Below are 15,045 nucleotides of genomic sequence, written 5' to 3'. Positions count from 1 at the left end.
GGGCCTGAGCCCTACAGCAGACAGCTCACACTTGACAGCTGCAGTGAACCACACTCAGCTCAGGATTGCAGTTGTCAAAGAGAGGTGCCTCGTTTCTCCCCGTGGTGTTCCCTGGGATGCCACCTGGAGGACTGAAAGGAACGAAAATGATGGGAAGGAGCAGAGTTACCCCCATCAACCTGATTAAGAGGCAGATTGAGGTAAAAAAAAAAAAGAACCATGGTAACTATGACATGTGAACCCAACCAATGCATATAAAGAAATTTAACAATGAGAACTCTTGTAATATATGTGGATATAAATTAACTGCCATGTTAATTAAGTTATCCCTATGTTTAAAACTTTGGCAGAATGCTTTACCTTAGAACTTGTATTGTCAGATGTATAGCTTCATGTTGCATGGGGATATCCATCAATTATCATTTGCTTTCTGATGGTTATGTTTCTTTCCACAGCATGGCACAGCATTTCAGACAACTGGACATGAAGGTAACTTGGTGGGCATTGTTTTTGGGTGGCTTGACTTCTGATATATCCATAATGAACTTAGAATACAGATGTATGTATCTGCATACATCTTTACAAATGTACCAATAATGTGCAAAATTAGATATTTAACCCTTCAGTATTTATGCACTCAGGTTTAACATTGATTTCATTGCAGGTTTGTTCCTACAATTCTTAGTTAAGAGCAATTTTTAAAACATACACATATTCAACTTTTTTATTGAAATCAAATCATAGAACAGCAGAATTGGAAGGGGTCAGATGGCCATCAGGTCCAATCCTCTGCTCAGTGCAGGACTCCATGTTAAACCATCCCTCTTAGATGGATGTCCAGTTGCATCTTGAATGTCTCTAGAGTGGGAGAGCCCACAACCTTCTTAGGTCATTGGTTCCAGTGTTGTACTGCTCCAATAGTCAGGAATTTTTTCCTAATGTCTAGCCAGAATCCGGCTTCCTGTAACTTGAAGCTATTATTCTGTGTCCTGCACTCTGGGATGTTCAAGAAGAGATCCTGTTCTCCTTTGTGACAGCTGTTCGAGTACTTGCAGAATGCTTCGTGTACTGGGGAAATTGAAGTCCCCCATAACAACAACATCATGCCTCCTTGAACCACTGACAATTTGCTTTTCAAAAGTTTCATCTTTGTCTTCTCCTTGGAATAGATTCCAGCCACTGTCTTCCTTTTATTACTTGCTCCATTTATATTAACCCAGATGCTCTCCATGGGGCTACTAAGTGCATCCTCCTGTATTTCTGTGCAGAAATATGTACCTTTAACATATAGTGTGACTCTGTCTCCCTTTCTGTTCTTTCTGTTCTTCTTGAACAGGTTGCATCCTTCAATTGTTGAAGTCCAGTCATGGGAGTCGTCCCACCAAGTTTCAGTTCTACCTATCAGGTCCTATTCACCCTCCTGTATTAAGAGCTCAAGTTCATGCTGTTGTTTCCTATACTCCAGGCATTTGTATATAGACACTGAAGAGCACATGCTTTAGCTTTCTTCCTACATCTTTTGGAAGACTATTATTGGGTACTGTTAGAGCTGCCCTCTCTGTTGTGATGCATAAGCCTTTGTCTATTGCCATGTCCAGGTGTACTTCTCCAACCCCTGTAGGATTCAGTTTAAAGCCCTCCTGATAAGCCTCTTCATGCAGTGGCCAAACACATTCTTTCCAATCCTTGTATGGTACAACCCATCCCTTGCCAACAGTCCATCGATTAGGAAATGTATCTCAGAATCCAAATCTCTCACATTGGCACCACCTTCATGGCCAGGAATTCACTTGGAGAATTTTTCTTTCTGTGGCTATTTCTCTTCCAAGAACTGGAAAGACTGAAGAGAAAACTACATGGGACCCAGAGTTCTTGACTTTCTTCCCAAAAGTTTCAAAGTCTGATGTGATTTCCTCAAATCTCCACTTGGCAGTATTGTTTGTTCTCCCATGTATAATAAGGAAGGGATATGTACCAGTGGGCTGTATGAGCCTTGGCAACCTTTCAGTTATAACACTAACCTGTCCTCCAGGAAGACAGCATATCTGATGAGTCTGTGGATTTTCACAACATGCATGTGGTTCCATGCCATGCAACAGGAGCCTCCCACAGCTAACACTCTTCTCTTCGTGTTCCTACAAGCCTTGGTAGCATTGTCACTACTTGGTTGATCCTCAGCCTTTTGTTCAGCGTTGCACAGGATAACTTGTTCTTCCAGGGCAGACTGCCCTCCAGTCTCATCCTTGGATAACTGAAAGCAGTTCCATAGTTCTTCCACTGCTTCAGAGTGTCTTCTAGTTCTTTTGCACCTGTCGCCCTCTTCCAGGGAGTTTCCTCCTCATTTTTCTTTCAGTCAGGATTCTCTTTTTTACCTCAGCTTGCTGTTTGCTTGTTTATTTATTTATTCATACATAGATTTATAGGCTGCCTATGATTGCCAAGGCCTTTCTAGTTGGCTTACAATATATGCTTTTGCACTTCTAGCTTCTGTACTACTCTTAACTGCTGCAGTTCCACTGCTCTGCCTAAAACCGTTTCATCTTCTCTTATTCCCTTGAGGTAGACACTCGCTCTTCTAATGCTCTCATCTTTTCTTCGAACAGAGCTACTGGCTTGCATTTGTTGCATGTGTAGACCATCTTGGCAAGAAAATAAGCATTGCACAGGCATTGCAGATCACCACCACTGGGGAGCCTTCTCAGTCCATTATTTCAGTTACCTTTTTGATTCTAGCTTGCTGGACCTTTATAACAAGCAGTGTTTTCTCTTGCCTTCCTTTAAAGGAATAGTTTTGGACAACTTGTTCCTTATGTGTTTCTTTCTATAAAAACTCTTTATCATTATATGACCCAAATAAACTTTTGTATAATTACAGTGTCAACATGTTTTAGAAACATAGAAACAGAGCGAGTCAGAAGGGGTCTCCAAGGCTATCTAGTCTGACCCCTGGCTCCAGCTGGCTCCGCTCACAACATGTCCACCATGTGCATGTCCAGCCTGTCTTTGAACACCCTTACCGGTGGGGCCTCAACCTCCTCCCATGGAAGCCCATTCCATACCCTCGGGGTCCTAACTGTCAGGAAGTGCTTCCAGGTATCCAAATTGAACCTTGGAAGGATTTAGGCTTGCTTTTCAATGTAAGATTTACATTTTCAGTTTGTTTTTTTTCTTTTGTTGTTTGTACAATTGCAAATGCAACACCTACTTTTTTTGAGGATGCTTCCAGATGAGGCTTTTATTGCACCATCCTTTTTCTTGCCTCATTCATCAAATTTTTCAGGGGTGGGCCAGACACTGACATCTTCTGCGTAGAACGCTGTTTTCCCACTGCTGCTTCGGTCTTTTTTTTTTCTTGAAGAAGAAAAATTCAGAATTAATGCATAGTGCAGGGAATGCTTTATCTGGAAACAATGTTGAACCAAAAAAATTTTATAGGTGTTGTTCAAGGACTGTACCTACCAAATTCATATATTGAATTCTCACCATAAATACAATTATTTTTCTTCATTTAGAATGTTCAAAACATTTACAGACTACTTAATGAATCTTTAAAAAGTCCCCATTCTTACATCTTCACCCTCATCCTTCATCTCTAATGTCTGTATTGGCACTAATCTATGTTATAGGGCTGTTATAAAAATTATTGAGATGTTTGTATAAATACTGAGTACTGTTATTAAGCCAAGAAGTGCTTGGCTTCCTGCCTAAACTCTAATAACTGTTTTATTAATGTATTTCATTTTCATAACATACTTTTTTTAACTTAAAGCTGAATGATCTGAAATGTCTTCTGAAAGATCTTGCTAACAAGCTCAAATGAGAGCAACCCGGATCCAAGAGGAGATGTCTTCTAGCAGTGCAAGAATATATAATAGAAGAACATCGCCGATTAAGTAACAGTTTAAATGCTAAACTGGGCACACTGGATGAGAAGAAAGAGACTTTTTTTAACACTCTCCTTTCTCTTCTTAACAAGGAAATTGTTCCTTCAGTAACTCTGAAGCTCATTTCTTTTACTAGAGTCTTTCAATGTAACATTAAATTTAAAGATGGACTCTTTTTGTACTAGAACAGAGCAACACAATGTGGTGTCCTACATTGTCCATAATCCCTTACCACTGGCCATGCTGGCTGGGGCTGATGGGAGCTGTATTCCAGAACATCAGGAGGGGACCAGTTCCCTCCCCCAATTGAGACCACCATTTGTCATGTGGTGTCTGCTTAAGTACACAGACTTTTGCCTGCTTAAGCATACACTTGTTTATACCTAGCCTGTTATCTGTAGCTTCTAGATATAAGCTGAAGCAACTTTTAGCATTACACCACTCCCCAATTCCTTGATCTCTGAATAGTTACTGAGTGTAGTAATAGTAGCAGCTACCAAAACACTTACTATTTATACAGTTAAATATACTGTATAATACTATTGCATGTATAAGCAAGCAGAATCAGCTGTAGCCCTAACTCCAGGTTTTCAATCCCTTGAACCAGAGATCATCCCTGGAATCCTTAGAATAAAAGTGCTTCTGTGATGATGTGGAGTTGCACTTACTACTGAGTAGCTAAAGCTCAAGCTTTTCTCACATCCGGGGTTGTTGTGGAATACTTCAAGATCTTCTAGGCAAGCTGGAGCTCAAAAACAAGCTTTGCTGGTATGATTGACTATTGGAACTAGGGCGGGGTGTGGATAGGCTCAGAAACAACTTGGAAATAATTACCTTGTTATAACCTGAGCCTTCAGTCTTGCCTAGTCTCGGAAGTAGCCCCGACCATTCCGGTTACCTCCGTCTTCTTCCCTTCACCCAGAATTCTTATTTCAGTAGCAGTGACAAGTGTGTGTCTGAGTGTGTAGGGAGGGGAACCATCAGCATGGGCAAAAATCACCTCTTGGTCATTGCTTGTCCTAAACAAATGTATCAAAATAACCCATCTGAAAAGAAACACTGTAATAGCTTAAACTACACCCCCAAAATACAAATGTAACAGTGAGACATGGTTGTCACTTACTCTGTTCTTTCTTGTTTTTCAGTAGAGGATACAACACATTCAGACTCAAAAATATTGGTATTACAAGCCTCATGTCACACCCAGAATGCCCAAGTATGACTACTATTTGCCATAGCTCAAAGTCCTATTTTCTTGATTTTCTGGAAGTTTTGGAATCTTTTTCTGTGTGAAAGCAAAAGATCTAAAAAGGGAAGGAAGGAAAGAAAAATATGAAGAGGAAGATGAGCAAAGAGAGAAATGGTCTAGGAGAAAGTGGCAATGATCTTAAAATATGGACTGTAAGGAAGATTTGGGCGGGGAGGAAAGGAAGAGATTGTGAGAGGAATGTGTGAGGATGACAGGGGTGGGCAAGATGGGAGGAATGTAGTTAGTAACATCATGGCTAGCTTTTCAAGAAGGTAAAACTTCTTGAATTTTGAGTCCCGGCATGTGCTCTGTGTGACATTTGCTTGACCATGACTTTATATGTATATCCAGTGTACTAAGTATGCATTCATAGTTATTTATAAGGGATCACCTCATAACTGATTCTGTGCTTGGCCCTTTCCAAGCCAGAACTGGGGCTAGATCGTGAATGGATTTGATGGAGTACTTCACCATGTTGGTAGAAGCTACATACACAGTCAATGTTACATTCCCCAAATTTAGAGGACAGACCTTAAAGAGGAAAGTCAATTTGTATAACATGGACTGCTGAGGGGTCTTGTCCACAGCTCCCCTAGAGGGGCTTGGGTTATGCTTTCCAATCTTGTTACCTGAGTCTACTTGATAGAAGTTGCTGGAAATCGAGCACTGGTCCTCATGACGTGTGCCAGGCCTGAATTGTCACTCCTTCTATTGTGGCCCTTTCCTTTGCCCATAACCAGTGAGGTCGCACTGAAATGATGCTTTCTCTAGAAAACCAGGGAGGGTGTCAAAATACCCCTCACTTCTGAGTTGGTTCTTCTGTGTTTTTGTGCATAATACTTTCAGGTTTGTAGTGCCAAACTATGCAGGAGCCAATCAATGATTTTGGTGAGGTTGCTCTTACCGAGATTTGGAGATATGAATGCAGCAGACAGCTTGACACGGATCTCTCTGCTGTAGCTTGCTGTATCACTGTAGTGTGTCGTAAGTGCTGGAGGTTCTGATATCACTGAAGGCAACGTAAAGGTGGCAGAAAACACCTCGCTTCACATTGTATTATCAACCCATGGAGTCATTGAAAGTTGAGGAAACTAAGGGGCACTGTAGGCAGCCTGACAAGGTTTGAGATATTTGGTGTAAGAAACAAAATTACTCCCCCCACCCGCCCCCGAAAGGTAAAGACAGTCCTGTGTGGAACGATTAGTGCAGTATATAAATTAAATAAATAAGCAAGCAAGCAAGCAAGCTTAGATGCCAAGAGACTCTATGGCACATGTACAAGGTTATTATTTTAAAATGCTTGTATCTCACCTTTCTGCCTGAAACAGAAGCACTGAAGGTGGATTACAGTAAATGATTAGTGAAATGACAGTTTAAAACAGTATTTGGATTTTCTGATGCAGATTTTTTAAAAACAGGCCAATAGATCCTGATCAAGATATAAATTGAAGTGAAGAAGTAAAAGAAATCGTACCATACCGCCTTGTAATTGTTAGCAAATCCCTAAAGGCTGTAACAATATTGACGGCTCCCCTCCCCAGCAGAGAAATGTCCATCTCTGAACTCAGTGGCTCATGTGCATCCCTGGCCCAGTGCAAGGCTTTGCCACAGCCACCGCTCACACTACGCGCCTGCACATGCTGGCCTGGTTATCCATATGCAGTGCAGGGAGGAAGGGAGGCTGGGCAGCCAATGTGGCCTGGGGTCTGTCCATCCCTCCCTGACCCTGCCATGCCCCCCCCTTCCCCCTCTGAAGCCCACCTATGCACTCGAGGGGCTGCAGCCGGCGTGGCTCCTTCCCTGCTCTGCCTCCAGCCTCTCAGCACCAAGAGCACAGAGCCCTGCCAGGAGGCCCCGAGGGGCACCATAAGCGCTCTGCCCCCCATGCTGATGTCCTGAGTGTCATGGAAGGAAAATATTCAAGGTTTCCTGTGACTAAAGTTACAGTACTTGTTCTTCTGCTAGAGAGAGCATTAAAAATACATTGAATGCAAGAGGAGTTAGAAGACCAGAGGAGCTAGGATGAGTGGCCACTGCAGGAAGCACCTTTTTGTTCCTGATCATGGTGTGTGCTGGTTGGAAAGACCCATCTGGCTCCAAAGTTATGGCCTTCCGAGCACACAGTGAAGGTTCCATAATTTCCTCAGGCATTTTAAGATTGCTTTTGAGAACACTTAAAGATCTTCCATGCCTTTAGCTTTTCTGCATTGGTATTAATGCTTCTTGTACTGTGACTGGTTTTTATTCCATTTGATTTTTAAGACTCTGCCCATTTTATGGGGTTTGTTCTCAATGTTTATTGTTAACTGACCAGATAACATTATTAATTAATAATTAATAATCATTAATATTGTTAACAGATTGTGTAAAATACATACATACAAGCTAAAGTAAACATTTTTTGGTTTTGTACCCACAGAAAATATGTCTAGTGCAACATGAAAGCATTTTTGATGTAGTCTGTAAAGGCGCTATATCACTATGTTTACTTATTGGCTATAGCTATTGGCCTTAAGTTTATCCCAAACAGTAAGAGGCTCAGAATGAATTAAGCAAGCTTAACAACTGCTTTCTGTTGTTATTTACCAGTAACTGGAGATAAAACAGGCATTGCACTTCGAACAACTCTAACCAAACAGGCAGCTTTCAAGGAAACTTTCTGATTATTAATCCTAGCAGATCAGGAGCTCTGCCTTAGTTTTCCCTCCAAAACCTGCTCCTTTCTCCAGCTGCTTTCCAGTGTGCAGTCAAGAGCAGTTTCCACCCTGCAATGGAAACACAGAAGAGTGGTGAGCCAGCATTACACACAAATGCCATTCAAATAAATATGTTGCTTCCCATGAAAGAAGGCCACCCAGCACCCTGTGCTTCTGCATCTGGAAATCTGTTGATGTATAGGAGGAAGCAACGCTGTGGCTTTCCTCTGGGCATCCCTCCCCTGCCACCTGCAGACACACCACAAGTCCCTGTGGTAGTCACAACGTTTAGCGGCATTTGCACCTTCTCTGAGCCTGAGCCTGGACTTTTAACTTGTGCTGCAGGAGGAAGGGATGTTTCCGTGTTGTCTCTTGCAAACTGGTCAGCTTTGCTCAGGGCAATTCTAAGAACTGGATGTGATTGGTGACTTCAGTCCAATGGCTTCCTTTGCAATGAATCCACCACCAAGAGAAGAGAAGAGAAGAGAAGAGAAGAGAAGAGAAGAGAAGAGAGAAGAGAACTCTTATCACTTCTGTCTGATAAACTGGGGGTGGGAGGCTAAAGAGAGCAGTGGGGAGGCTGGAAAGGGCAGCTGCAAGATGCCTGGCAGTTTGGGGAAGCTGGTGGGGGCTGCCATTTGGCAGTGGTGCCCCAAACAGTTTCTCAAATAGCCAAAACTGCCCAGGGGTCTCAAAAGCTTGCCTACCCAAGTGTAAGCAAATCAGCTGGAAGGGAACGGGAGTGCTTGTGGGCTTGTATGTACCCATTTTTCCCTGCTCCTACGCATTGATAAGGCTGGCTCCTGCCATGCTCTGGAGAAAGGTATTCCAGCTTAATTAGCTACTAATGGCCAGAAGAGGATGCCACATTCTTTGCTCCTGGTGTAATGTGTCATCCTGGGGGCACCCAAGAGCCTCTGTACCAGAAAGCTGAACGTTGTGGTTCCACTTGGCTTGTCCTGCTCCTCACCCGGTTTGAGTCTCCGTGGTGTTGTTAGCCTGCATCCATGCTAACAATCCCACTTCTCATCAGCTGTGCATTTACACGTTTTCTGCTTTATCCCAGTCATCGAATTGTTGTACCTGTGTATATCACCCTCCAATATACCCCTACCCTCTAACTATAGCAAATGCTTAAAGAAGCTGAAGCAGCAGTGAGTTGGAAGGCATATCGAAATCTACTGGTAGATTTGCCAGAGACCAGCAAGCATTTCTGACACCCACTGTTTAATGATAGGAATGCTAAAATGGCTTTCCCACTGGAAAAGTAGAAATAGGCTTAGAATCTCCAATTTGTGGCAACTTCATACAGATTTATATTTGCATATTCAGGCTCTCTGTGTAAGGGATGGGTGCACTAGTTTCATTCCGCTGCAACTGCCAGCCTATATTTACACCTGACTTCATTTGGTGGGCTCTGGTCCTGGGAGACAAAAACAGAATGCAGATCCCGGGAGCCTGACATTTCTCTGTGTCTGTGCAACAGCACTAAAGCCATCTTTATACCAGTCAGGCATAAACCTGGGAAGATGCTGCCTTAACTGAGCAAACATGCAGTATGGATGTGTATGACAGAGAAGCTTGTCAAATCATGTAAGGGGGGGGGAGCAACAGTGGCTGCCCCACTTCATTCCTTACCATTTTAGCCAAATGCTGTTTCCTCGTGTGCCTTCTGGAGTCCCACATCTAAGGCTGCAGGCCCTGTTGAGGCAAGCATAGCATTAAAAAAGGGCAAGCCTGGATACCTCTGTTCTGCCTGGATACAGACAAATTAAAAGATGCCAGGAGAAGCAGGGTAGCAGCAACGGGTGCATCATCCCTCCTTTCATACTATTTTACACAAGCTTTGCCATCAGTGGGGTGTATTTAATCATCGGTGCTGCCAAGAATGACTAATATTTGCAACCTGCAGAATGCTCAGTTTTATTGCATAACAGCACAATAACAATGCAATTGCTGTCAATAGTTCCTCCTAGCAGCTGCCCTACTTAATCTTTTTCTGCTTTGCTGTTGGAAGTATTCATATATTTGCCAAGCACAGACTGAGTCAATTCCCTGAGATATTTTCAAAATGTTGCCATGTAGCTATGGCTAAATTGTAATCAACTCCTTTTAAATAAACATGCTTTATTCAGATTGGGAAGCTGATTTTGAAGACACAGCTTTAAGCTGTGTCTGCATGCTACATTTATGCATATTTTTAAGCATGGTTCTCCTCTAGCATAATAGCCAGAATCTACAATTCTTGTAAATGTAATTGAAAGTGGTGTGCCTCCTGTCCCTGCTAAACAACAAGGTCTTGAATTATTTTAGAAACTGAAAATAGGCTAGCCGTGCTGGATGAGGCCAAACTCCATCCAGACCAGCTTTCTGTTTTCTACAGTGGTCACCTCTGGAAAGCTTGCAGGCAGGGTCATGAAGGTGATGGTTCCCAGCAACTGGAATTTAGGGAGACATGATGCACACATTGGGAAGTTTCAGTGAGGCGAGCTCAGAGATGCTTGACTCCAGCACTAACGGACATTTCCAAGAGGCAGAAAACCAAGCATGTTGCATGTTCGAAGGAGGCATCACAAGTTTTGCCAGAGATACAGTTACAAGTTACAATGGGGTTTGTGCGTCAGTCAATATAATCTGGCTTTTCAGGATAAAATCAACGGTAAATTAATGAACTAACCACTAGGTGGCAGAATAGGCAAATGAAACTCCAGGAAGCCCGTGGTTGAAGTAACACGCAGTTACAGGATAGTCATGATTTATTGTGTTGCTCCTAATAGAACCAGAAAGTGTTTGCCATTTTTAACTATCCCTTTCCTGGCCTCCATGGCCTTTGAAGAAAGCTTAAAATGACACCAAAATAGACATTTTGCTGTGAACAATGGGCAATCCACAGGGACACCCTCCTTCCATGATACCTGTGACTCCCAGCTCAGTGGGGCCCCTCATCCGCTGCCCCTTTGCTTCCCAGCTTTGCTTTCCAGTGGAGCTGTCTGTGGTGCTGAACTCCATCCCTCAAATAAGACTAGTACCATGGAGCAGCATGAATGGCTCCTATAAAGTTGAGAAGAAAAGCTTGGTGCATGAAGAAGCCCACACATGCGGGTGATGTGAACATCTCAGAGCCAAGCATAAAGAACTGCACTAGACACCTTTCTGGCTGACACTAGTCTTCAGGCATCTTGGCCACCTGCTGCTTACTCTAAGAAGAGCAGGTGGTGGCAACAGGGTCGGTAAGCGTGTTGGAGACGCGGCAGTGGAAGAAGTGGCAGGTGAGGGAGGACAGCGTTGGTGGCAGATCTTCCTGACGAGGGTGGGAGAACACACAGTGCCCTCGCACCTGCTGCCTGGATTCACAGCACCTTCTCAGCACTGCCCTGCTGCTGCAAACAAACTGTGATGTGGTTTTTGGGTGCTGCATCATGCTGTACTTGCCAGTTCCCAAAATAAACAGGACAGGTATCCTGTTTCCCTTTTGCCAGTCTGGGCAAGATTGGCCCAAGATATTTTGTTGCCGGAGACAAACAAGCATCTATCCATCCCACAACAGTCGAGGCACATCACTCCTCAAACCAGCCGTGTTATTTTGGCATCTGAAACAGAAAACGGCACAAGCAGGGCTTAGTGCAACTCCTCCATATCAGGAAAGATACAATAATATTGCATTGTACAAAACTGATGTCCTTTCATGACACCCACTTGGTGACAGAGGGGTAGGTGCTAAGATAAATGTGAAGCACTAGTCTTCGACAGAATTTTGCTTTGTTAACAAATTTGCTTCAAAAATTCAATAAACAGAAAGCAAAGTCCTCAATTGCCAATTCTCCCAGTCAGCGCGGGCCATGATCAGACCGTGGGTGGGTTCTCGTGCCATGGCAACTCCTCAAGGCAAACCTTCAACAGATGGCTGTGCTTGCTGAGGTCGCTTTGTTCCTTCTCTTTGACTCCTTCACTCTGATTCCTCCCAGCGGCATCTGCAGAACACTGTAGGGAGGGGTGAGGATTCTCCTCGACAGCCAAGTCTTCCGGCTTGCCCAAAGCTGATTCCCACGCTCTGGCTTCTATGTACAAACAATTGCTCCTCTCAGGTGCAAGTGTGGGGAACAATCAGCTGGGCAGAGCTGCCCCATTTGGGTCATGCCCCCGGCCTGATCAGCCAGGCACCTGTCCCAAAAACCATCCCTGAGGCAGGAGGCAAGAAAAGCCCGGGTGCCTCTGACAGCTGTGGCAAATGGGGGCAGCTGCCAGCCCTACACTCTGCTCATGTTCTGCTGCATTGCCTGCGTTCTGATGACACCACAAGCAGTCATGGTGGGGAGAAGCCCTCCACAGAACAGACTGCGGCTTCTTATTTATTTATTTATTTATTTATTTATTTATTAACACATTTTTATGCCACCCCATTCGCCGAAGCCTCGGGGCGGCTTACAACAATAATTATTGTGGCTGGCTACCACAGTAAGTCGCAGTGGTCAATCACTGTGGCTGGTTTTCTGTTATTGGTTGTTTGTTGTGCTGTGTGAGCCCAGTCAATCTCTTGCACCAAGTCTTGGTTGACATCACACACGGATTAAACAAGTTCAGATGTTATGCCAACACATGGTGCATCCAACAGACAAGCTGGCTCACTATGGGTGATTCCCCCCCCTTCCCCTCAGTGCCCCCCCCCACCAGGTATCCCAGGGGACTCTGCAACAAAACCTGATTCCCTGCCCTCTTGCCCGCTGCCATGCTTGTGAGCCTTTTTCATGCCTGGCAGCTTTTCAGTCCATTTAAGGTGTCAGGCAGGGCCTGAGAAACCTGGCATTGTGAATGGAAGGAGGCTCTCCTGCCTGAAGGGACTTGCAGGTGGGGAGCAAAGGTGGGGAGGGTGGGCTAAAGCAGCTTCACTGGAGGAGGGTGGGGACGAGGAGAGGCCTGCAAAGGGCAGAGGGTGCTGGGTGAGAGGGAGGGCTGCTCCTATGGCTGACAACAGAGAGGGGATGCATGAAAACCTCTGCTCAGGCAGATGAAGAAAGCAGCTGAAATATTTTCAAGTTTATAGTTGAAAAACAAGTACAGGCAGGTATTGGCTAGCACAAGGTCAGGGAGAGATCAGAAAACTTTCCAGTGGGAACCTGAATAGGCAGAGCACACTCCCAGCACACAACTGGCCAATCGCAGGCTGGCTGCTGATGTCATGAGGGAGCCTGGGGTTTCCAAGGGTGCTTTTTCCACAATGGCACCTGGGATACAGGCCAGAACTGGCTGGAGGAAGAGGGGCAGAGAGCAGAGGACAAAGCCACGGGAATCCCAGTGTTCTTTAATGGTTTTATTAATGATTTGGATGAGTGATAGCTTATCACATTTGCAGATGGTGCAAGATGGGGTGGGATAGCTAATAGCCTGGAAGACAGAAAGAAGATTCAAGGTGATTTTGATGGGTCGGAGTGAAAACAACAGAATGAAATTCAGTGGGGACAAATGCCAAGTTCTGCACCTAGGAAAAGAAGCCAAATGCATGGTTGCAAGATGGGGAATGCTTGGCAGACCAATACTGCACGTGAAAAGGATTCTGAATTATTTTAAATCACAAACTGAACATGAGGCAACAATGTGATACAACTGCCCCCAAAAACGGGCAAATGTTATTTGGGGCTGCATTAAGAGAAGAGTCACTTCCAATCACTACTTCCCCCTCCTAATAGCAGTGGGGATGCCACAAACTCCATCTCTGGTGACTTGGGTTGGGGTTGGGGTTAGGGACTGCTCAGTCCCCATTGCAACAGTAACCTAGGCCAAGATCACTGTTGCTTGGAAGAAGGTGAGATTAGAGCCTCTTCTCCGTCCTCCCAACAATCCAGGTGCAGTGCTGGGATGGATGCCGGGGTCACGGAGGGCAAGGGGAGGAAAGAGCCTCTCACATCCTTCAGGGAAAGCCATCAGCTCATATGAAACTGCCACAGTAAGACAGACATTTAGTTTCAGCAGCTAAAACAAACTGCTGAACTTAGTTGGCAACTGTTGTTGCTGCCCTTGATCTTCTGTTTGATGCCAAGCTGCTGGCAAAGGTGACACCCAACAGCTTCTTCACCTTGAACCAAGACTCCACAAGAAAGAAAGAAAGAAAGAAAGAAAGAAAGAAAGAAAGAAAGAAAGAAACAAGCGAACCCAGCACACCGGAAGTCATGTGTATCAAAACATGCACATGCTGTCTTTCTACCAGAAAGGTCTATAACATGGGTCCTCAAACTACGGCCCGCCATGCTCCTTTATCTGGCCAATGGAAAACGATCTCCAAGCAAGTCCAAAAGTTCTGAGCTGACGCAGACATACTCAGTGGGGAGATGGCCGCAGGGAAGATGGGTGCGATTGCGTTCGTGCTTGCGGTGGGGGGGGGGGGGGGGGGGGCGCCCGCCCCCCCCCCCTCCCCCCCCCGGGGGTGTACTTTTCTCCCCCCCCCCCCCCCCCGCACCCAGCACGATTGCAACCATCCCGGGTGGAGGAGTGGGGGTGGAGGGGCCTGGGAATGCGGAATGATGGGACTTTGTCTATAGGGGAAACAACAAGTTTCCCAGCTACTAAATAATACCAGCCAATCAGATTTCCATTGACTCCTTTAACTTGTGAACAACCTAAAATCAATATTTGCCTTTGTTAAAATGAGGACAGCCACATTTTTCTCCAGGGGGTTATGCTAGAGACTGTTTTGCATACCTGTAGCTATTGCTTTCACTTTTTTTTTCTTTTTCTTTTTTGCAAAAGTCTTTGCTTCATTCTCCCAGTTGCCTTTATTGCTGCCTTTATTGCTTCCAGGCATCTCTGCACGCATTACAAGAAGGACCAGCCCAAATGTGTTTGGTTGGGCAGCTACATGCAGCTGTCCTGGGCAGTACAATATAGTATATGACGGGCCAATGGGGAAAGCCACCAACAGTTCTCGAGCACAGTTGCTGGTCTCAGACCCCGGGAAGAGCTGGCACAGGGCAAGGGCACCCGCAGTCTTTTTGCCTTACCCCATTCATCTGTTTGGAGCAGACCTTCAACACCTTCATGCTCTGAAAGGCTCCGGCCTCTCCTGTTCTGAATGTCAGACCGTGCTGGGTGTGGCTGGGAGGCAGCAAGCGAGCCGCTTCACAGGATCACTCCAGCCCACTGCAAGGAGTGGGACCTGTAGACCCCAGATCGCTCCCCAGGCCACTGCCACATCTTCCCATTATATGCAAGCCTGGCGAGGGTG

At 45.0% G+C, this 15,045-nt stretch overlaps 1 protein-coding gene and 1 long non-coding RNA gene across 2 annotated transcripts in view; one reads left to right on the top strand and one right to left on the bottom strand.

Moving 5' to 3' along the window:
• Positions 1-3,820, top strand: part of TRPM8 (transient receptor potential cation channel subfamily M member 8) — a 57,225-nt gene extending 53,405 nt beyond the window's left edge. The window contains 2 exon segments of the mRNA XM_044431874.1: positions 456-489; positions 3,770-3,820. Of these exon segments, the coding sequence (XP_044287809.1) occupies positions 456-489; positions 3,770-3,820 (85 nt within the window).
• Positions 3,821-4,781: 961 nt separating this feature from the next.
• LOC123024266 lies at positions 4,782-6,204 on the bottom strand. The gene is made up of 3 exons (XR_006414886.1): positions 6,038-6,204; positions 5,008-5,188; positions 4,782-4,903 (listed from the first exon to the last, which is right to left on the bottom strand). It is a non-coding gene; the product is annotated as an uncharacterized LOC123024266 (long non-coding RNA).
• Positions 6,205-15,045: the final 8,841 nt, after the last annotated feature.

Source organism: Varanus komodoensis, unplaced genomic scaffold, assembly GCF_004798865.1.
Source record: "Varanus komodoensis strain SLA01 unplaced genomic scaffold, ASM479886v1 scaffold23, whole genome shotgun sequence".
Taxonomy (NCBI): Eukaryota; Metazoa; Chordata; class Lepidosauria; order Squamata; family Varanidae; genus Varanus; species Varanus komodoensis.
This window is presented reverse-complemented; position numbering and strand designations above follow the sequence as displayed.